The 22,878-nt window shown below is 27.1% G+C and overlaps 1 protein-coding gene across 13 annotated transcripts in view; it reads left to right on the top strand.

Moving 5' to 3' along the window:
• Positions 1 to 22,878, top strand: part of LOC142326451 (ATP-binding cassette sub-family C member 5-like) — a 256,658-nt gene that overhangs the window by 133,500 nt on the left and 100,280 nt on the right. For 5 of the 13 annotated variants that reach the window (XM_075369001.1, XM_075369035.1, XM_075368980.1 and 2 more), the window contains 2 exons: positions 3,188 to 3,295; positions 14,962 to 15,072. The exons of 3 other annotated variants lie outside the window; for them this stretch is intronic. In XM_075369001.1, the coding sequence (XP_075225116.1) occupies positions 3,188 to 3,295; positions 14,962 to 15,072 (219 nt within the window). The remainder of the gene's footprint in view (positions 1 to 3,187; positions 3,296 to 14,961; positions 15,073 to 22,878) is intronic. 5 more of the 13 variants (XM_075369052.1, XM_075369026.1, XM_075369017.1 and 2 more) reach the window with 2 other exon arrangements.

Below are 22,878 nucleotides of genomic sequence, written 5' to 3'. Positions count from 1 at the left end.
TATATTGTTCATTTTTTTTTTTAATGTTTGTTTATGCCTATTCCAAATTCAAAAATAAATTACTTTTCATACTTATTTTTATTATTTATAATATTGTTTTAGTATGTTGCAAGAATAACTGTAAAAAAAGTAATAACACTAAAAGCTTTATTTATCTGTAACTGCAGTCTTGTTTCCAGTTACATGATAAGATTGGTAATTGTAGTGTTTATATAATTCCAGTAGAAATGAAATTGTCTTTTTAGGATTAGTATTTATTTGATTGATATTGGATTTAGTTTACATTCTTGGATGTAACTGACTTGACTGATAGATTATTCATCACCAACTTGTCATCTGTTTCTTAAAATTTCTTAATAAGTAAACCCATATTTTATAGTTGGGATAGTTCTTAAATTAAAATTATTCTTCAGTAGGTTGATTGTCACTACTCTTTATCATCTTCTATTCTTGACACCTTGTTCTATCAAGAACAACATAGATAAGAATAAGATAGGTACTCTGGAGTTTACGTCATTGAATGTGCTGGCTCTGTTTGTAGTCCAAGTTGGCACCATTTGGTAGCTGGTGAGTAGAAATTTCCTTATCAGGGTAGTAACTCATCCATCCTTTTAGTTTGTCATGGGACTCTACTTCCTATCTTAGAGTTGCTTAAAAAGGATTAAATCTTGGCTTAGATGTCTGTCATATAAAGTTTGCCCCTCCTAATTCTACCGTAGGCAACCGATCATAGTTTCAAGCATGCTTATAAAATTCAAAACAGAAATGTCAGAGTAAAATGGTATATATTTTGTTCTGTTTCTTACATAATGGTAAATGCTGCATTCAATTTTGAATTTTTGGTACAAATTCCTGAATTAATATTTTTAAAGCCTGAGTGCTACTCATAATTTTTTTTTATAATGAAAACATTTGTCTAATTTGATTACTAAAACAGTTAATCTGTGATTTTATAATGTAGTTGGGTGAACACTGAAGATAACTTGCTCTGAAAAGCCATATTGAATACTTTCTATGTAAAATAAAAGTTTAACTTTTTCATTTTATCATATTAAATATTTCTCAGTAAATAATAGTTATTGCAAATCTAAAAGAAAACGAATTGTATTAATTTTTTTTTTCTTGTGTAAAATGTGAAATCAGTTTTTTATCATACCAAACTGTTTTGACCAGATGCATGAAAATGAAATTGAAAAAGATGAAATTGAAGGTTGAAGTATTAAAATTTTTGTGTAACACGTGTATACTTAGTAACAATAAGTGTAATTGATACTACTAAATTTAATTTTCATATTAATTTCCACATGAAAAAAAACAGAATTTCTCATGATCCTGCATGAGATGGTTAGTATTCAAGCTGAAAATAATGAAAACATTTATTATAATATTCAGCACAGTTTTATATTTTCATAATAGAAAACTCATTTCAGGTCATATGCATTATTCTGTTGCATGCTGTAAGTAAAAGATTTAATCACTGACTGCTGTAGTTATAAATTAACTTCTGGAAGCTAACATTTGCTAATGACCAGACATGTGTAAGAGATCTATCATTTTTCAGCTACTTTGAAAGATAACTAATCTGTTTTTAAGAAGCTGTGACTTTTTACACTTGCTTCAGCAAATAAACCTAAAGATTCTCTCTTAGCTAAGAATAACTAATGGAAGATAAAATTACTAATTTAGAAATATGAACATGGACTTGAAAATTGTAGACAAAAAACGTATAAATTAATGAAGAAGTACAAGAAAGTTTAGCTATGAATGTATGTCAGTTGATTTTCTTAATTTCATTTTACTTGTATTGATTTGTTGATCATTCTTTCATGTTCACTCTTCTTTAGGTCATTTTGAATCTCATCCTTTGGTTAATTTTATGTGGTTTTTTTTATCACTTCTGTATTAACTTTATTACTCAGTGAAATCAGTTTTATATTTTTAATATTATTATTATCTGAAATTTATGAATCTCCCTAATATGTTGTTTGTAGATTCTGAAGTTTATATTTCACTAGCTTGGATTATGTTTTAGAAAATAAGTACGGTGACTGACGTACAAATTTATTATTAATTTTAAAGGCAATGCTTTAAAACATTAAAAGATATGTATAAAAATTGGTATGAGTATTTTATCACACAACACTGATATAAACAAAATTATTTTTTTAAATTTTACTGGCTTATAATTAAATATTTATCTGTACTGATTTTGTTAAAAGATTGTTTATTAATGTAATCAAATTAATTTTTTTTAAATTTTGATTGTTACATTAATTAAAAAAAAAAGATATCTAGTTAAGATAAATTGACTTTCATCATTGATTATTAAGTTGAATTGAGATTTGTCATGATCAAATCGTGTACTGCATTGTGAATTACAAATGACATGGCACATTACTTGTGCATTGTTGAAGAGAGTTACATGCAACTCAATAATTTGCTGATTTGTTTTAGGTTATTTTTTGCGGTCTCATTTTGTTGTAACTTTATTTCTTATAGTTTTATAGTTGAATAAAATTTTATTTGTTGTTTTCTTCTAGTAAAATAATTTTTATACATTCTATTTTTGGGTAATAATAATCTATCTTGATTATCTAAAAAAAGTCACTTGTTTTTATGTATTAGAATATACATATATTTAAATATATATATTTTTTCATATGTTTAAATATTCTCATTTTGACTGTAATTATTTTGTAGATGTTTAATTGTAATGCTTTTAACTCGTTAAATGTATATTTTATATCATAAACTGGTTGGTCAAGTTTATGACAAATTTAGAAAAAAAATAGGTAATTTTTAGGATGATTGAAATCGTGTTAAAAAGTATTGGTCAGTATACAGTATTTATCAGTATATAGTATATCAGTATTATATTGGTCAGTAAATTTTTGATTAGGTTTATTTTCAGCTAACTGAAGTAAATTGCGTTTGAAAAAGTAATATATAACAGCTTCTTATAATATGTATTTTTCTCTTTTGTAAAAAAGTATATATAATAGGATGCAGAATATACCACTTTTTTAACACACTTTTTTGTTTTAATCTCATTTAATTTATACTATTAATTTTTTTGCCTTAGTACTTGTTATATTATTTGAATGTAATGTTTTTTTATGCAATTTGATTTGTTTTCTTTTATTGTCATTTTTAGTTTCAATTTAATATATTAGGAAATATTTTTCAGGCATTTCCAGTTTTAGTTTTGATAATGTTGCTACTGTCGCCGATGAAAGTAATGAAGAAATCAAGCAAATGTTTGTCATCCGGTTGCTTATCACTCCATTTAATTAAGGTTCATTTATTGTATATCATACACTTGACTTTCATCTCAACCTGGTGTTGGTTTCATTTATTTTTTGTAGGAATGATTTTTTAATGACTTACAACAATTAGTTTAGTTGATTGTAATATATAAATTTATATTAATTGAAAGGTAGGGGTTTTATTATTATTGTTTAATAAATTTTTGTATATTTTTATACAAAATAGTCTTTACTTTGGGATAAGAACAGCTTTTATAAATGTTAGTCTTCTACACAGGATTATTTTGCATTCAACAGCCTTAAGTGTTTTAATTTTTTAGCAGTAGAGTAGCAGTGCACATACTGATAATTATTTTATCTGCAACTTATGTTTTTTATTTTTTACTCATAATTAATTTCTGTTATCTATTATGTGAAAGTTAGCAGGAACAAGCTCCCCCCCAAAGTATCTTATTAAGCTGATTTAATAAAAATTTTAGAATAAAATTGTATAAAATAGAATTCTTTTGTTTCTAGATTTAATAGGAGAAATATTTTTAAAAAATACTAAAAACGTTCAATTTAAGATATTCTGAGCAAATTAATTAATAGAATTGTTTTTAATGTAGTAATGTTTTAATTTTGTATTATCATGCTTTTAAAATACCTACTGATGAAAGCTAGAGAGAATCTGTATCATATTTTTTAAATGATATTTCTTTTATTGGTCCCCTCTACATGTTGTAAACATCATTGCCTCAATTCAAATTTCTCCTAATTATTTTATGTTTTTTTTGTTTTTTATTTATACAGTTTGCACTAAAATAGTTTTCCTCACTGTGCCTTGTTACTGTAATGTGTTTCTTCATAGAATTTAAAAATAATTGATTAAAAAAGGTTTTATTAATTGTTTAGTGTTCTTTCCCTTAATCCTCTGAAGTTCTTATTGGAATGCTACTTTGCACTTTCTCTAAAAATTTTTTTTTTGGCTTTGTTTTATAATGTTTGTGCTTATTACTTTACTTCTTATCATTAGAAATTAAAGAGTGATTTTTATTATGTGATTTCAAAGAACAGAACTAAGTATCACTGAAATTTGTTTTTCTTATTTAGAAATTCTGCCATTTTATTACAAAACAATGATAAAATGAGTCGAACCTAAAAATATTTAATTTGTACTCTAATCTTTTTGTAAATAGGTACTTTGTTTGAGCAATTGTTGTATGTTTTCTTGTGCAATGTAACTTTACTACAATGTTTGTAGCTTTAAGTACTATAATATTTGTAGCTTTACAGTACTTACATTATAATTATGCCAATGAATGTGAAACTCTTTACAGCAGCACTAAAAGTCATTGACAAAAATAGTCTTGCTTATTCCCTAATTACTTTTTTTTTAGCAAAGTAAACTTTCAGTTTTAAAACTCTTCCTTATACAATGGAAGGGACAGCTAAACTTAAATAAACGACCATTTCTGTATTAAATTTTTATTACATCTATAATTAATTAAATTTATTATTACTTTTTTAATCATTTTTATTAGTTTCCTAATTTTTGTTCATATTAAAAAATTACAAATTTGTTCATTTCCTACTACAGTTTACTAATTATTTTTTCTTATTGACTTCTCTCAGTTTAATCTTAAACTAATAGTTTTCCATTTATTCTCCACTTGCCTACTAATTGTTTCAGTAATAAATGAAGTAATCATTTGTGACTAGATTTTTCAATAAATAGAAAGAAACTTTCTTTGGTTGTTTTTCATGAACTAGTTAAAAAATATTTGTAACAATAAAAACCATTTTAACAGTAGGGGTACTTAAACTAAAAAGCTTCAATAATTTGTTTATTGCATCTGTTTTGAAACATGGGACGTTTCATGGAGAAAAATAAAATTCTTTTAGATTACTGGATTCATTGTCATCTTGTACAACTGGAATTCTACTCTCTTGCAAAACAGTATCCCTGAAATATATGGCATTTTGTGATGTTTTGATAACACTTTATTGTGGAACAAATGAATGTTGCGATGGAACCCAAAAAAGTTTCTTTTAATGAGAGGTGGCAGAAATGTCATTCAGAAATGATCCCAAACTTTTTAATATTTTAGTTTTGAGACTGAATTCTCTGAATTATGTGCACAAAAATTTTGTTACTTGGTGTAGCATGCTTAAAATAAATTTTGTAGCAGTTTTGTTTGTCATCATAGCACCGTGCCCAATCCTCAACATTTAATGTTGATTTCATGGAATCTGTGATAAAATGGCGGAGGTTTATGCTTGTTCAATCAACAATGTTTGCTAACAGCCTGATGATTAATTTTCTTTGCCTATTTCTGTAATATTTCAGTGTTAGTTCTTGAACTTATAGCTCCATTTATCACAATTTTCAATTTTTACTTTATCTCTTATGAGTTTTTCTGACCATCTTTCTATAGATTTAGTTTTATGTTTTTGCAATGCTTTTTTTCAATTGATGTTATCTGCTGGTCACTTTATTGCAGATTTTCAGCAATCCACTTGCAATTGATAAATATTGCTTCAGCTTCCATTATTCTTATTGGATGTACTAACTGTTGTTTAATTAGAGTATTGTTAATTATCAGTGTCACTAAATAAATTTGCCATGGTTAGGATGCTGCAGAAAAAAAAAACTGAATTAATAAGTGCTGTCATTTAATATGCTTGTCTCAATTAGGTACTATAAAAAAAGGTACAAGAGATTGTATATCTCCAAAACAGTTTCAGATATGATCATTCAATGACTCATCAGTTTTCATGATGCATCCAATTTTCTTTTTTCTAGAACACTGGAGAGAGGTTTTGATGACTGTATATCCTTATAGTTCTGAGTGTCTGTGTAGATTATGCATACACAGACAGATTTTGTTACAGAAAGTATGGTGAATACAATTAATTTATTTAATAAATAAATAAATAAATGTGTATTCATTTTATTCTGTAACAAATTAAGCAAATGATAATTAAGAATTAACTTGTTAATGTAATTAATCACCATATCTTGTGTTACTTTGTACTAAAATAAGGTTAATTGATTATAAAACTACGTAAAGATATTTTTAAATTTTGTGTGATGGTCTAAAAGTGATATTCTGATATTTATTTAATGGCTTTAAAAACATGTATTTAGTTTTATGAATGGTGTTTGAGTGTTTTTTCTGGGATCTGATTTGCATTATTGTTGCTTTTTAAATCACGGTAATTTGGTTTTTAATTGAGGTGAATTGTATTGATTTCAGGTTAATTTAGTTTGTTTTTACTGCACTGTAAATTTTAATATTTTAGCTATTGCTCAACTTTTTTTTTTCCTTATTCTATTCACAGCAGTATTTTATTCAGAATATTTGTTCTTCCTTTGATTTTATTATTTTTTACTTTATGATTTTTTTTTATTTTATACCTTTGAGTTGTAGATTTTTTTTAGTGTTAACCACAGTAATAAAAAACAATTATTTTTCATTTTAACAATTTTTTTTTTTTTATTACTTATGAAAAATATGTTAATATGATAAGCAATTTATTCTGTTCAAAACCAATCTCCATATTTTTCATGTTATTAATTGTAAACATAAAAGCAATTGGGATATAAAATATCTAAATTGATCTAATAGAACAAAGCATCCAGAACAAATACATCCTTTGTGCAGGTCTCATTTGAATATTGGTTTATGAAAAAACCACATAGTGAGTTTAACGCATGCTTAGCCTTCATTTATTTTGTAACAGCATTTCCTCACCTTGCTTTTTGCAGTTTATAATTCTTTCCCAAATTAGTGTCTTCTGATGGATTATAGAGTTATTATATCTTGTTAAAAGATAAAATATTGTTTTATTATCTTGTTTGTTTTTTATACCATAGATTGTAAGAATACGTTGTGTGATGTAATTATGAAAGTAAGATATCAGAATCTCAAGAGTTAGACAAAAATTATTGAAGGAAATAAGACGTATGTTGAAGAAACATATTATGGGGGTAAAATTAAAGAGATTTACTTGTAACTTTAAAACTAAATTAAAAAAAACAAAACAAATAGTTTGAAAAAATCTATCTCTACTGTAGGAGAGAAAATCATGTGGTTACAGCTTGCATCTAAAGATACATAATACTGCAAAATTCTGGATGGTTTGGACTAATATCTGTTTATCTGAGAATAAAACCAAGGATAAACTCAGAATCAGAAATTGTTATCACTGAGATGATAAAATAAATCGTCAGAAAAGTTAATAAGTTTTAAGCTTCAGTTCTTAAATGCAAGGATTTATTAAGTTTGTTAAATGATGGTTACTGGAGGTTTATCCATTGATCAGTTCTTTTGAATTGGAATATTAAGGGTGTAAAAAGCACACAGGTATGTGTCATATCAAATAAATTTTTTTGTGATGTTTCGAATGAGTCTGTAAGACAGTCGGTTTCGTAATGAGTTTATTTTTGCATCATAGAAATCATGCAATATTTTTGTATGTTTTTTCTCATAAAATAATTTAGTTATATTATTTATTAAATGTGATGGTTTATTTCCTATTACAGATATGTAATTTTTCTTTATTAATGTATTATTCAGTTGCTAAATAATATAAATATTTTGTACAACAATATCTATCTGAATTTCATATTTTCTGTACCATTGTTCAAAATTTCAAGAAATAATCATAATAAATAGCACCTGTATTGAGTAAATTATGTTCAGAATTCAATATAAAAACAGAATACAGTCTGTAAAAACCATGTTAAATATTTATATTAATGTCACATGTAGCAATCACAAAAAAAAATGTATACATGAACAAACTCTTTTTTGCTCTCAAGCTTATTTACAATGATGACTTAAAATTTTTCTGTATTTACATACAGCTAGTATTGATAAACTGGAGAAAAAAAAAATAATACTTTAGATTTTGAATAACATCTGGCAATTAAATTAAAATTTAAAGTAAAAATTAACAGTTAAAAGAATAAAAAATAAAAAAAAAAGATTGCAAGAAAAATAAAAAACAGATCAGATGCAGAAATTAAATTATACATATATATAAAGGGTATATATAAAGGAACAAACTCATTTTTATTTTTTTTCAGACTAGCACACTATTTCTAAACATATTAGCAATTATAGTAATTAAAATGTTTCTCTATTCATACACAAACTACTTTGATAAAAGAGGAAACAAAATTAATTTTTTTTAAATTTTGAATAATATTCATCCCATATTCAGTAACACCAAATTGATTTATAACAAAAAGGAAGTAAATAAAAAACACAAAGAAAAACATGTAAAAATCTTTTTTCTCTTATTAACTAAATTCTTCAATCAGGACACAACAGTACTTCCAGGTGTATTTACAACAAAAACTTAAAATCTTCTAATTTCTCCATTTATGTATTGCCTTAATATGACTAGCATCAAAGATCCTCTTTGCAAATATCTCCACCTCAATTCTGCTAGCGCTAGACTTAGACATTCAGCTAAAATGTTCCTCCTTTCTCATATTAATAGGGACTAAAATTTTATACTAATGAATAATTACTTATATTAATTAATTCTGTTTTTGCTTTAAAAGTTTTAAAGCAAATTTTACTAAGGTGAAATCTTTACTATTCTATAGGCAATTCCTGTACTCTTATCAGATTTGGATAAAGTACTGTCTAATATTTGTTTCTCTTTAATTCTGCCTTTAACCTAATTTTCTACCTTATCTAAATTATTGACAACTAATGTTCTGGTATATCAAAGGTATACTAATCAAAAGTATATCATTCAGTCCTTGGAGGTCTTTCCACTCTTGGTGTAAACAAAATTTCCTTTCAATTAATTTATTTAAAAGAAAATTTGGATAACAGTGAGGTAGTTGTTCAGACATTTTTGAATAAATTTAAAGTGCAATTTTAAAGTATGTGTAAAAATTGGAGAGAAACCATTTGATCTTAATAATGCTTGCCAGATTGAGAATATTATTTGTAGTAAAATATATTTTCTGGAAGACAACTTAAAATTCTTTCAAAATATTATGATGGTCAATCCAGTTTTCAATTCTATCTAATAGGATACCAGAAAACTACTTTCATGTTGTATTATAAAAAGATATCCTCCTATAATTTGACATCTGGCTCCTCTTGCCCTTTTTAAAAACCAGATATATAATTTGATCTTTTAAAATTTTCCAGCACTATCTAAATAGAATGCTCGATTGTAAATGTTCTACAATTTTTCTTTAGAGATGCATTTTTTTTATAAATTCATAAGAGATTATTCATCCCCTGGAGCTTTACTACCTTTCCTAGAAGTTAATCTATTCCCTGCACTGTGAATGGTGCATCTACCTCTTGAGGTAAACATAAAGTATTCTTCAGAGGAAATAGAAGAGTTTAGTCATTTCTTAAAATGACTTAACATTCATGACTAGTGATTTTTAATGGCTATTGATCATTCATTGAATATATTTGCACACGAATTAAACTGTGACTTTTAAAACAGTAGACTAGATTCAGCCTTTAGAGTATTTGAAATGATTAGTACATTTATCCTAATAATCCCTTTGTTTTTCGCATACATAAGTTTCTACTGACATTCAATATCTGTAACCACTTTAATACTACCACAATTAATTCTTTTGTAGACTTTCTGCAGTTCAAAAACGTTATCTCTTCCACTCAAAATCAAACTTTTCCTGCTGAGTTGAGTTGTCTCTCCTTTGACTATTAAGAAATTTGTATACTGGAGAATGATCATGAATTAAATATTTTAAGTTTTCTTCATGATCATCATTCCAATTGTAATAGGAACTGGCAAATAAGACACTAACCTTTTCTTTGTATTTTTTTTTGTGCTTCACCTTAATTTGGGAAGGAACAGTATAGTATTAATATTATTTTTTGTCTTCAGTCATTTGACTGGTTTGATTCAACTCTTCAAGATTCCCTATCTAGTGCCAGTCATTTCATTTTGGTATACCCCCTACATCCTACATCCCTAACAATTTGTTTTACATATTCCAAACATTGCCTGCCTGCTCAATTATTCCTTTGTCCTTCCAGTATTAAAGCGACTATTCCAGGATGCCTTAATATGTGGCCTATAAGTCTGTCTCTTCTTTTAACTATATTTTTCGAAATGCTTCTTTCTTCATCAATTTGCCGCAACACCTCTTTATTTGTCACTTTATCCACCCATCTGATTTTTAACCTTGTCCTATAGCACCACATTTCAAAAGCTTCTAATATTTTCTTCTCAGGTACTCCAATTGTCCAAGTTTCACTACCATTTAAAGCTACACTCCAAACATATACTTAAATGTTTTCCTGATGTTTAAATTAATTTTTGATGTAAACAAATTAAATTTATGACTGAAGGCTCGTTTCGCCGGTGCTATTTTGCATTTTATATCGCTCCTTCTTCATCCATCTTTAGTAATTCGACTTTCCAAATAATAAAATTCTTCTATCTCCGTAATCTTTTCTCTTCCAATTTTTATATTTACTGGTCCATCTATATTATTTCTACTGCATTTTATTACTTTTGTTCTTGTTTATTTTCATGCGGTAGTTCTTGCATAGGACTTCATCCATGCCGTTCATTGTTCTTTCTAAATCTTTTTTACCCTCAACTAAAATTACTATATCATCAGCAAATCGTAGCATCTTTATCTTTTCACCTTGTTCTGTTACTTCAGATGTAGGTTCTTTAACATCATTAACTGCTAGTTCTAAGTAAAGATTAAAAAGTAACGGGGATAGGGAATATCCTTGTTGGACTCCCTTTCTTATTACGGCTTCTTTTTTATGTTCTTCAATTATTACTGTTGCTGTTTGGTTCCTGTAAATGTTAGCAATTGTTCTTCTATCTCTGTAATTGAACCCTAATTTTTTTTAAATGCTAAACATTTTATTCCAGTCTATGTTATCGAATGCCTTCTCTAGGTCTATAAATGCCAAGTATATTGGTTTGTTTTCCTTTAATTTTCCTGCTACTATTAATCTAAGTGCTAAAATGGCTTCCCAATACTTTTCCTGAAACCAAATTGGTCTTTTCCTAGCACTTCTTCCACTCTCCTCTCAATTCTTTTGTACAAAATTCTAGTTAAGATTTTTTATGCATAACTAGTTAAGCTAATTGTTTGTATTCTTCACATTTATCTGCTTCTGCTTTCTTTGGTATCATGACAATAAGAAAGACTCTTTTTGAAGTATGATGGAACTTCCCCTTTTTTGTAAATATTACACACCAGTTTGTATAATCTATCTATTACTTCATCACCTTCACTGTGCAGTAAGTAAATTCTGCAGGTATTCCGTCTATTCCAGGAGCCTTTCTGCCATTAAAATCTTAATGCTTTCTTAGATTCAGATCTTAGTATTGTTTCTCCCTTTTCATCTTCGACTTTCTCTTCCTCTGTAACACCAGTTTCTAATTCATTTCCTCCATATAACTTCAATATATTCCACCCACCTATCGACCTTTCCTTTTATATTATAAATCAGTGTACTATCCTTGTTTAACACATTATTAGATTTTACTTTATGTACCACAAAATTTTTCTTAACTTTGCTGTTTGCTCTGTTTATTTTACCAATGATCATTTCTCTTTCTATTTCTGAACACTTTTCTTTAATCCACTCGTCTTTTGCTAGTTTGCACTTCCTGTGTATAGTATTTCTTAATGTTGATAGTTCCTTTTACTTTCTTCATCACTAGCATTCTTATATTTTCTGCATTCATCATTAGCTGCAATATATCCTCTGATATCCAAGGTTTTCTACCAGTTCTCTTTGTTCCGCCCAAGTTTGCTTCTGCTGATTTAAGAATTAGTTTTCTAATGTTCTCCCATTCTTCTTCTATATTTTCTACCTTATCTCTTTTACTCAGACCTCTTGCAATGTCCTCTTCAAAAATCTTCTTTACCTCCTCTTCCTCAAGCTTCTCTAAATTCCACTAATTCATCTAACACCTTTTCTTCAGGTTTATAACCCCAATCTACATTTCATTATCACTAAATTATGGTCGCTATCAATGTCTGCTCCAGGATAAGCTTTAAAGTCGACAAGTTGATTTCTAAATCTTTGCTTAACCATGATATAAGCTATTCGACACCTGGCTTTTTCCAAGTGTGTATATTATTCTATTATGATTTTTAAACTGGGTGTTAGCAATTACTAAATTATACTTTGTGCAAAACTCTATAAGTCAGTCCCCTCTTTCATTCCATTTGCCCAGCCTGTATTCACCCACAATATTTCCTTCTTTGCCTTTCCCAATGCTTGCATTCCAATCTCCAACTATTATTAAATTTTTATCCCCTTTTATTTGTTTAATTGCTTTGTTAATATCTTCATGTATACACTCTACCTCATCATCATCATCATCATCATCGGCACTTGTAAGCATATAGACATTAACAATCATTGTTGGCTTAGGTTTTGATTTTATCCTTATTAAAATGATTCTATTGCTATGCATTTTGAAATAATCTACTCTCTTCCCTATCTTCTTGTTCATTATGAAACCTACTCCTGCCTGCCCTTTATTTGAAGCTGAGTTAATTATTCTAAAATCCCCTAACCAGAAGTTGTTTTCCTCTTCCCACTGGACCTCGCTAATTCCTATTACATCTACATTTAACCTAAATACTTAAAACTTAAAGCAAATAAACATAATACGTTTATTCCAAATTTTCTGGCAATTTAATTAACAACCCATTTACTTTTTTAAATATTTTAATTTCCCAATGAACGAACTTTTATATATTTTATTCATAATTTAGATTTTATTTACAAGTTAAATTTTTTTAAGAGCTGCTTAAGTAAAAAGGAGTATTATACAAATATTTTCTATTATATTTAAATAGTATCAAATTCTTGTTTTTTAAAAAAAAATCTATTAATGTAATTAAGAGTAGTTGTTTCTTTAACTAGTTTTAATTAGCCATTATAATTAGTCAAGTGTATTATAAATATTTGTTTTAATCAGAACAACTTATGAAGTGTATAATATGGTTTCCTAAATATAATTTAATTAAATTTATTATAATTTAAACTCCTAGCCATCCATCTTAAACAATCTTTACTGTCTGTGTTATTATTATATACAATTGCTTTGGTATCTTTTCTATATCTTCTTTCTAAATTAAAATGATTAATTAAATATTTTTCTTCTTAATAAAACACTTCTTCAAAAAATATTGTTGTCTGAAATTAATAAATATTAATCTTCTTTTATTAGCTATTCTAATATTTTTGGTAAACTCTTTAAAGTAACATTTGTTAATTTTATACAATTGAATTTTTGTGGTTTTTTTTCTTTTATTACTAATGTTTTTATTTGTATAAATTTTGTTACAAAATTTAGTTTATTTTCATTTTCTAAAGTTTTTGATAAATTTACTTCTTTACCATGTCTTAGTAATTTAAATTGAAAAAATTAGATCTTAGAAAACAATTAAAAAATCCTACTAGCCTTTTTTAATATACATTTTCTCTTTTTTTAATTTTCCTTTGCAGTGTACAAAAACTGTTATTTTCATTATCATAGTATTTTCACAAAATATTTGTTATAGGTTTCTGTTTTTTATTTTTATTTTTTTGTTTCATTCACAATACTGTTTCTATTATTTGCTATTAAGTTTATGACAGTATCTGACATTCTAAATATTCTTTATTCACTGAAGTTTCTAATTTTTTACTGTTATTTATAAACCCAAGTTAGTAAAATTTTTCATTCTAATAATTCTGAACAGAATATTTAGAAGTAAATGTAATTTTTTCAGAGTTCATTCATACAGGTAAAAATTTAATAAGTAACTTGAGAAAGTAAGGGATGGCAATTAATAATTTAAAATTAAAGAAAAGTCAGTCAAAATATACAAAAATGTAACAGTAACTGAAATTAGGTGGTAGAAAATAATGATGGATAGTGCAAGCCTTACCTATATGGGCTCTCATTTTTTTATTATCTTTGTCTGCTTAAATGATAAAGATTATTTTTTTAAATCTTGGAATTAAAAGTTAACTTTCAACATATTTTATATATGATCCATTTGATGTTATATTTCCTAATTTGTTTACTGGTGTTTTTCCTGACCCATTATGTTGTCATTGTTTAATTCTATTATGATTATTGTGAAGTTTAATTAAAGATTTTGTAAAGACTTTTTCCACAGATAAATAAAAATACAATTTTAAATTTTTATTAATTTAAAGACAAGTAAAAAATTTTTACATACAAAGGGTAGAAAGAAGTGGTAAAACTACACTGATGTAGAATTTTAATAATTTAAAAAAAAAAACTGATAATTTTTCATTATAAAAAAAAATATTTTTCCCCAATAACTTCATTATTTTAATCACTATCATACAATATATTACTTCTTCTGCAGAATAGACATAATAGGAGAGAGATCAGCAGATTTTTCTCTGTTATCAGACAAGGACTGAATTTCATCATATTTATATACTTAAGCTAGTAACACTCCTTGTTAAACATTCTAAATTTCATCACGTTTCATTTAATTTGATTATTTATTAGGCTTAAACTAAGTGTTATAATAATTATGTATTTTGTATATTTAAAAACACAAGAAACGGTTACTGAATATTTTTTTGAAGTATTGATTTTTACATACTGGAGGTAAGTATACTTTAATTATGAGCTCATTCCTATGATCTGTGTTCACTTATTTTTTATCGTTGTTAATCGTGGCTTTCAGACATTTCCATTGATCTCATTGGTGACTGTACATTACCGTGTCTCGATGAACAACCTTCGATATGGCACTGAGAACATTTTAGATGGAAGAGTTTCATGCAACAGATTAAAGGTGCTTAAATAATTACGCTGATGAGTGTGTCTTTTTCATAATCATTTTTTTGTCTGCATAATTATTATTACAGATTAAATTCATAAAGTATTATTAGATTTAATTTTTTTAATCTAACAATATTTTGATACTTCAACTTAATTCAGCATAACGTTTTTTTAATTATTTGCATTCAAGATCAAGTAAAATTATTTTCTAACTTTGTGTGAAAGTTTTGTTTTAGATTTTAAAAAAAATCGTTTTTTACAGAATGTTTAAAGCATTATTTTTTAGCATGTGCATTAAAATGTAAAAAGATTCATTAACAAAAAGATTTTTGTTCAAACTAAAATTAGTTTATTAAAATAAAGCTTATATTACTTTTCCCAGACAGGAAATATAATATAATCTTTATGCTAAAATAGTGATTCCATACAAGTTTTATATTAGCAGTTTATGTTTCAGTTTTGGCTTTTTCTGTTTATTGATTAAATATTTTTAAATCCTAAAAAAAAATCTGTTTAGTTGTTTATTTTTGGCCTATCAACAGTTTCTGAAAAAAAAGAGATTAAGCTCATAACTTGCTTTCTATTTTTTTTTAATAATTTTGATATGATTATTATCATCACACATTTATTTCTATTTATTTATTTATTTTTCAAAAGAATAATTCCGGGATATTACTTAACTTTAATTTTGACAAACTTTGTTTCAAAAAGGGTTTATAGGACATCATGTATATTTTTAATTAGGCAAACATCAGAGTTTTAATTCTGAAACACATTTAATAGACATTTTCTTTCTTTTTGAAATCAAAAAGTGTAAGTAGTCAATATAATTTTTCATTTTTATTGATTAGTTTACAGTCAAAAATAAGCTGCGTAAATAAATTCAATCTTTTCTAAATCTGATGCTGAGAAAGGATGGGAGCTAAAAGGCAACTCATTTAAGTCATTGATGTATGTAAATAAAGAAGTGAGGTGTTTATTGCTATCCTCAGGTTCTCTTAATTTCCCCACCAGTGAAGGAGAATATCCAACATGAATGAATTTGTAAGATTCACAATCAGTCTAGTAGCATCATGTTTGTTAACTAGTTCTGAGCTAGATCTGAACCAGTAGTTTTTAGATTAGAAAGCCTGTGCTGTATCACTAAGATGTGACCCACACTTAGTGAATTATTGATCAATATTTTTGAAAAATTTAGGATTATAATTATATTACTTTTTTCTACGAGTATAAGAAAAAAAGGTTTTTGCATAAAAAGTGACAATTATTATATTTATGAATAATTTTTAAATGTTTACTTCTCAGAGGTCTTCACAAGGTTTTAAATTAACTATGTTCTGTTTAGTTGAGAAGTAGTAGTTATTTTTTAATGTTAGAGCAGATTGGTACTTATTCATTATGCAGGCATTTCTTACAACTTATTTATATGTGAAATTACTTAGTTTCTTTCATTTCATCCTTCTATGGTAATGTTTTTTTTTTCTGTCATCTTCAGTCATTTGACTGGTTTGATGCAGCTCTCCAAGATTCCCTATCTAGTGCTAGTCGTTTCATTTCAGTATACCCTCTACATCCTACATCCCTAACAATTTGTTTTACATATTCCAAACATGGCCTGCCTACATAATTTTTTTCTTTTACCTGTCCTTCCAATATTAAAGAGACTATTCCAGGATGCCTTAGTATGTGGCCTATAAATCTGTCTCTTCTTTTAACTATATTTTTCCAAATGCTTCTTTCTTCATCTATTTGCTGCAATACCTCTTTGTCACTTTATCCACCCATCTGATTTTTAACATTCTCCTATAGCACCACATTTCAAAAGCTTCTAATCTTTTCTTCTCAGATATTCCGATTGTCCAAGTTTCACTTCCATATAAAGCGACACTCCAAACATATACTTTCAAAAATCTTTTCCTGACATTTAAATTAATTTTTGATGTAAACAAATTATATTTCTTACTGAAGGCTCGTTTCGCTTGTGCTATTGGGCATTTTATATCACTCCTGCTTCGTCCATCTTTAGTAATTCTACTTCCCAAACAACAAAATTCTTCTACCTCCATAATCTTTTCTCCTCCTATTTTCACATTCAGTGGTCCATCTTTGTTATTTCTACTACATTTCATTACTTTTGTTTGTTCTTGTTTATTTTCATGCGATAGTTCTTGCGTAGGACTTCATCTATGCCGTTCATTGTTTCTTCTAAATCCTTTTTACTCTCGGCTAGAATTACTGTATCATCAGCAAATCGTAGCATCTTTATCTTTTCACCTTGTATTGTTACTCCGGATCTAAATTGTTCTTTAACATCATTAACTGCTAGTTCCATGTAAAGATTAAAAAGTAATGGAGATAGGGAACATCCTTGTCGGGCTCCCTTTCTTATTACGGCTTCTTTCTTATGTTCTTCAATTATTACTGTTGCTGTTTGCTTCCTGTACATGTTAGCAATTGTTCTTCTATCTCTGTATTTGAAACCTAATTTTTTAAAAATGCTGAACATTTTATTCCAGTCTACTATATCGAATGCCTTTTCTAGGTCTATAAACGCCAAGTATGTTGGTTTGTTTTTTTTTAATCTTGCTTCTACTATTAATCTGAGGCCTAAAATTGCTTCCCTTGTCCCTATACTTTTCCTGAAACCAAATTGGTCTTCTCCTAACACTTCTTCCACTCTCCTCTCAATTCTTCTGTATAGAATTCTAGTTAAGATTTTTTATGCATGACTAGTTAAACTAATTGTTCTGAATTCTTCACATTTATCTGCCCCTGCTTTCTTTGGTATCATGACTATAACACTTTTTTTGAAGTCTGACGAAAATTCCCCTTTTTCATAAATATTACACACCAGTTTGTATAATATATCAATCGCTTCCTCACCTGCACTGCGCAGTAATTCTGCAGGTATACCGTCTATTCCAGGAGCCTTTCTGCCATTTAAATCTTTTAATGCTCTCTTAAATTCAGATCTCAGTATTGTTTCTCCCATTTCATCTTCCTCAACTTCCTCTTCTTCCTCTATAACACCATTTTCTAATTCATTTCCTCCGTATAACTCTTCAATATATTCTACCCATCTATCAACTTTACCTTTCGTATTATATATTGGTGTACCATCTTTGTTTAACACATTATTAGATTTTAATTTATGTACCCCAAAAGTTTCCTTAACTTTCCTGTATGCTCCATCTATTTTACCAATGTTAATTTCTCTTTCCACTTCTGAACACTTTTCTTTAATACACTCTTCTTTCGCCAGTTTGCACTTCCTTTTTATAGCATTTCTTAATTGCCGATAGTTCCTTTTACTTTCTTCATCACTAGCATTCTTATATTTTCTACGTTCATCCATCAGCTGCAATATATTGTCTGAAACCCAAGGTTTTCTGCCAGTTCTCTTTATTCTGCCTAAGTTTGCTTCTGCTGATTTAAGAATTTCCTTTTTAACATTCTCCCATTCTTCTTCTACATTTTCTACCTTATCTTTTTTACTCATACCTCTTGCGATGTCCTCCTCAAAAATCTTCTTTACCTCCTCTTCCTCAAGCTTCTCTAAATTCCACTAATTCATCTAACACCTTTTCTTCAGGTTTATAACCCCAATCTACATTTCATTATCACTAAATTATGGTCGCTATCAATGTCTGCTCCAGGATAAGCTTTAAAGTCGACAAGTTGATTTCTAAATCTTTGCTTAACCATGATATAAGCTATTCGACACCTGGCTTTTTCCAAGTGTGTATATTATTCTATTATGATTTTTAAACTGGGTGTTAGCAATTACTAAATTATACTTTGTGCAAAACTCTATAAGTCAGTCCCCTCTTTCATTCCATTTGCCCAGCCTGTATTCACCCACAATATTTCCTTCTTTGCCTTTCCCAATGCTTGCATTCCAATCTCCAACTATTATTAAATTTTTATCCCCTTTTATGTGTTTAATTGCTTTGTTAATATCTTCATGTATACACTCTACCTCATCATCATCATCATCATCATCATCATCATAGTTTTGCATATAGTTCTGTATGACTGAAGATTTTGTCTCAGAATAAACTGTGGAGTTACCTTCAGTTTTCTTATTTGCATAATGAATTTTAAAACTCTTAAATAATTTTTTAATGCATTCTATTAATTGTGACTTCTTTTTTGTAAAAGATTTTGGTATCAACAGTTAAAAATGCTTTACATGAAAATTTTAATTCCCATTTATGGAGTTACCTAAAACATGTATGAAATCATTATAAATTACATTAAAAAATATGCTGTTGTTTTGAACAATTAGGTTATTTTCAGTCATATCTTAAATGTAGACTATAATGTTGTCTGCATAGTGTTACAGGTTGATCATATTAATTTCAGTTTCACATTCATAAAAAACTATACTGTTCTTATTTTTTATTGAACTTGATTATAATAAATTAATGCATGCTTTATTGATTAATAATTTTCACTTTTTGATGAATATAAAAAAAAATTGTTAATAAACTTATTTATCAGCGTAAGGAAACAAATATACATATGCACATGGTTGAGTGCATGAGTAAACTTGCATGATTTTGTTTTGTTTATGAATGCAGAATCATTGATTGTGCATAGAACAGTCTTTATTGGTAATGAAATTACTTCTTGTATATTCATTCACAAGCTGTATAACAGAGATAATTTGATTTTCTTCTTTTGAGAACTAAATTCTTAAAAAAATAAAATACTGTTAATGAGAATCTTTATTCTTCATTTATGATCAATAATAAAATCAATTTTTTGGTCAGTTTTTTAATTTATTCACTTTTGGATTATTCATTTTAATGGTATCAGCTACAAACTTACACCAAAGTTTGAATGAAAATTTTGTACACTTAGCTTTATTTAAATAGAAGCCAAACTTTCAAACTTTAATTATTGCTGAATTTAATACTTCATTTTGAGGCATTATAATCTCCATAATTTAAAATTACATGGCAGCATGAAATCAAAGTTCTGGTGATTCTATTTATTTAGTTGTGTTGGTATTTGTTGTTGCCCTCTTTGTTAGTTTTTATTATTTTGCTGCTCTTTTACTTTCATCATGGTATTAATGATTTATTTCGTAAAATTGTTTTACTTATACTGCAAATATTAACATTTATTACTACTTTATTCTCTCCACTGCATTAAACTCTGCACATGTTTATTTTTTACCAGGTTGTAGAGTTAGTAATTCATTTATTTAAAAAAAATAATATCTTATATAGTATGTTTATTTAAAAAAATGTTCTTGAATGTGGAAATTGTAGCTTTTTTAATTATTAATTTAATGTTCAGCATTAAATCACGTTTTATTCACATCTTTCATGTAATTGAATAGCAGTAAATGCTTTTTGTTTATTCTGTCCACATTGGAGTAAATTATGGTTTATATTTGATATTGGGTTTTTTTTAACTATTGAAATGGAAATTAATGAATCTGTTCTGTACAACCTGAAAATGATTAAAAAAAATCTCCCAGCTTTCATTGTCTGGAAAATGTATTGAACCTGTTTTTCAAAAATTGTTCTACTGATTGACAAAGATTGAAAGTTATTTAGTGCTTCAGCTTTATTTAATATTTTTTCAATTTTCTCTTAAATAAATGTAACCAGGTTTGAACTTTTTTCAATGTTAGACTTTTCTTCATAAAGGTTAATAATACATCATACTTGTTACATTAATACATTTTTAAGAGTCAAAAATTAATAAATAAACTTACACCTTTAATTTGAAAAATTTTTTTTGTATATTAAAAAATAAAACTGATAAATTTTATAATAATTTTCTGTAAAAGCTGACATTTTTTATTAGCAAGACATAAGGTTTTTCTTCCCGCATTACTGTCTTAATTGTATTATTTGTCAAAAAATATTTAATTTTTTTAATTACAAACAAAAAAATATCTGTGATGTACATTAGTGCAATGTATCATTATGTTTAAATTATTTTACAGTATTACATAAACATTAATTTTCTATACATGTTATTTCACTCTACATGAATCGTATTAGAATCTTCAAAATAGTCAGAAAAATCAGGAACATTTATAAATTATGATATTGTTTAATGTTACTTTATTTTTCATCATTCGATTACTAAAGATTATTTGTGTAACATGATGGATTATTAAAAATTACTTTTACCAAACAGTAAATTAGAATGAAATTATATATTAGATAGATTAAAATCTAGATCAGTTATGTCTGTGTAATTATTGCATAAATTTTCAAATTTGTTTGTTAGTAATTTAAATACATGTTAGTTTTTGAGATTTATCCCTAACATGTATTTTGAAAACTTCTTTCAAAGCATTTGGTGGTTTTGTGTATTTATATTTGATCGTAATGTCATAATAATTCATATGTCATCATTATAAGATTATATTGACATTGTTCATATCTATATATGTATTATATGATTAAATTGATCATATAATCCGTATGATTATTCATTATATCATCATATGCTCATGATTTTATCTACATTATTATATAGATGGGAAGAGGGCTTTTTTTTTGTTTAGGATAAACATAAAAACTACTCGATCTATTGCTACTAAATTTTTAACCATGTTTGTTGGCATAACTCAGAAGGTTTTTGGATATATTTCATCTCTGAAAAAAGTATATATATATATTGAAGTGGTGGAGATTTGCCAGTTGAAGCACAAACTTTAATGAATTTTTAACTATGAGTATCTATCATTGTGTGAACTGGGTTTGAACTGATTAATTATGAACATCTAAAAATCAATTTCTAGATTTTTTGAGGTTCATTTTAAGTTTCAAGGATTAAAATTGGTTTTTGAATTTTTTTTGAAACCCTGTTATTTTTTTTAATTTCTTGGTAACAAATGAAGAAATCAACCTGATTTTTGGTGAATGTAATCAACATATCAATAAACCAATTTATAGATTTTTAAAAGGGGATGTAAATTTTCCCAATCCTGACTATAGTAAACAAGGTATTCAGTAGATTTGGATTTGAAAATATTCTTCAGATAAATAAATTATGATTTTTTTTAAGGGATGCAAAGTTATGTGGTTCAACCAACATAGCCACTGCCACCGTTACTTATGTGTGACTGGCTGCACCTGCCTCTGGTTACGTGACTGATAAACATAAAATAAAAAGATTGACTGCTACAGGAAATGGAAGTAACCATATAACTTGGGCGAAGCTGCGACAGAGAGCTACTATAATTGTATTTTTAAATCACCGTCATAATGTTGCTCTTGTCTTAAGACATTTTACAATGGATCTTCATATTGTTCTATTATTTGCCTTTCTCTTTATGATAAATTTTATCATCTTTATTTATATTTGTCAATATTCTATACTTTCATCTTCCTCTCCCTTTCTTACTGTTTACTCTTCCTTTTGGTGTAGTTTTCTGTATATAATCCATTTTAAAATGCATCAAATCCAATTAGCCTCCTTTTCTTAAGTTCAGTGTCACTTGTAATCTTCTAGCACCTCTTTATTCCTGATCCTTCTCCATCCATTGCCATAATATTGATTCAAAACTTTCAGGATACTTTTCATCCCAAGGTTTTCAACTTGTGACAGTAATGACAATGAAGTACTTTGTGAATGTTTCCCTTATCTTTCAGGTATGAGAAGCTGCTTGATTTTTATTAAAAGCTATCTCTCTCCTTAAATTTAATCCTTATTTTAATCTCTTCTCTATCATACTTTAAATGCTTTCTCTGTAATGATGATTCCATAAAACCATTCATACTAAATATTTGAAGAAAAAACATATTTGTTCTAACAAACATGTAGCTATTTGTTTCTTTTTTTCAGA

Source organism: Lycorma delicatula, chromosome 1 (assembly GCF_047948215.1).
Source record: "Lycorma delicatula isolate Av1 chromosome 1, ASM4794821v1, whole genome shotgun sequence".
In the NCBI taxonomy this organism is placed as follows: Eukaryota; Metazoa; Arthropoda; class Insecta; order Hemiptera; family Fulgoridae; genus Lycorma; species Lycorma delicatula.
Note: the sequence above shows the minus strand (reverse complement) of the source record. Positions and strands in the feature narration are given on the sequence as shown.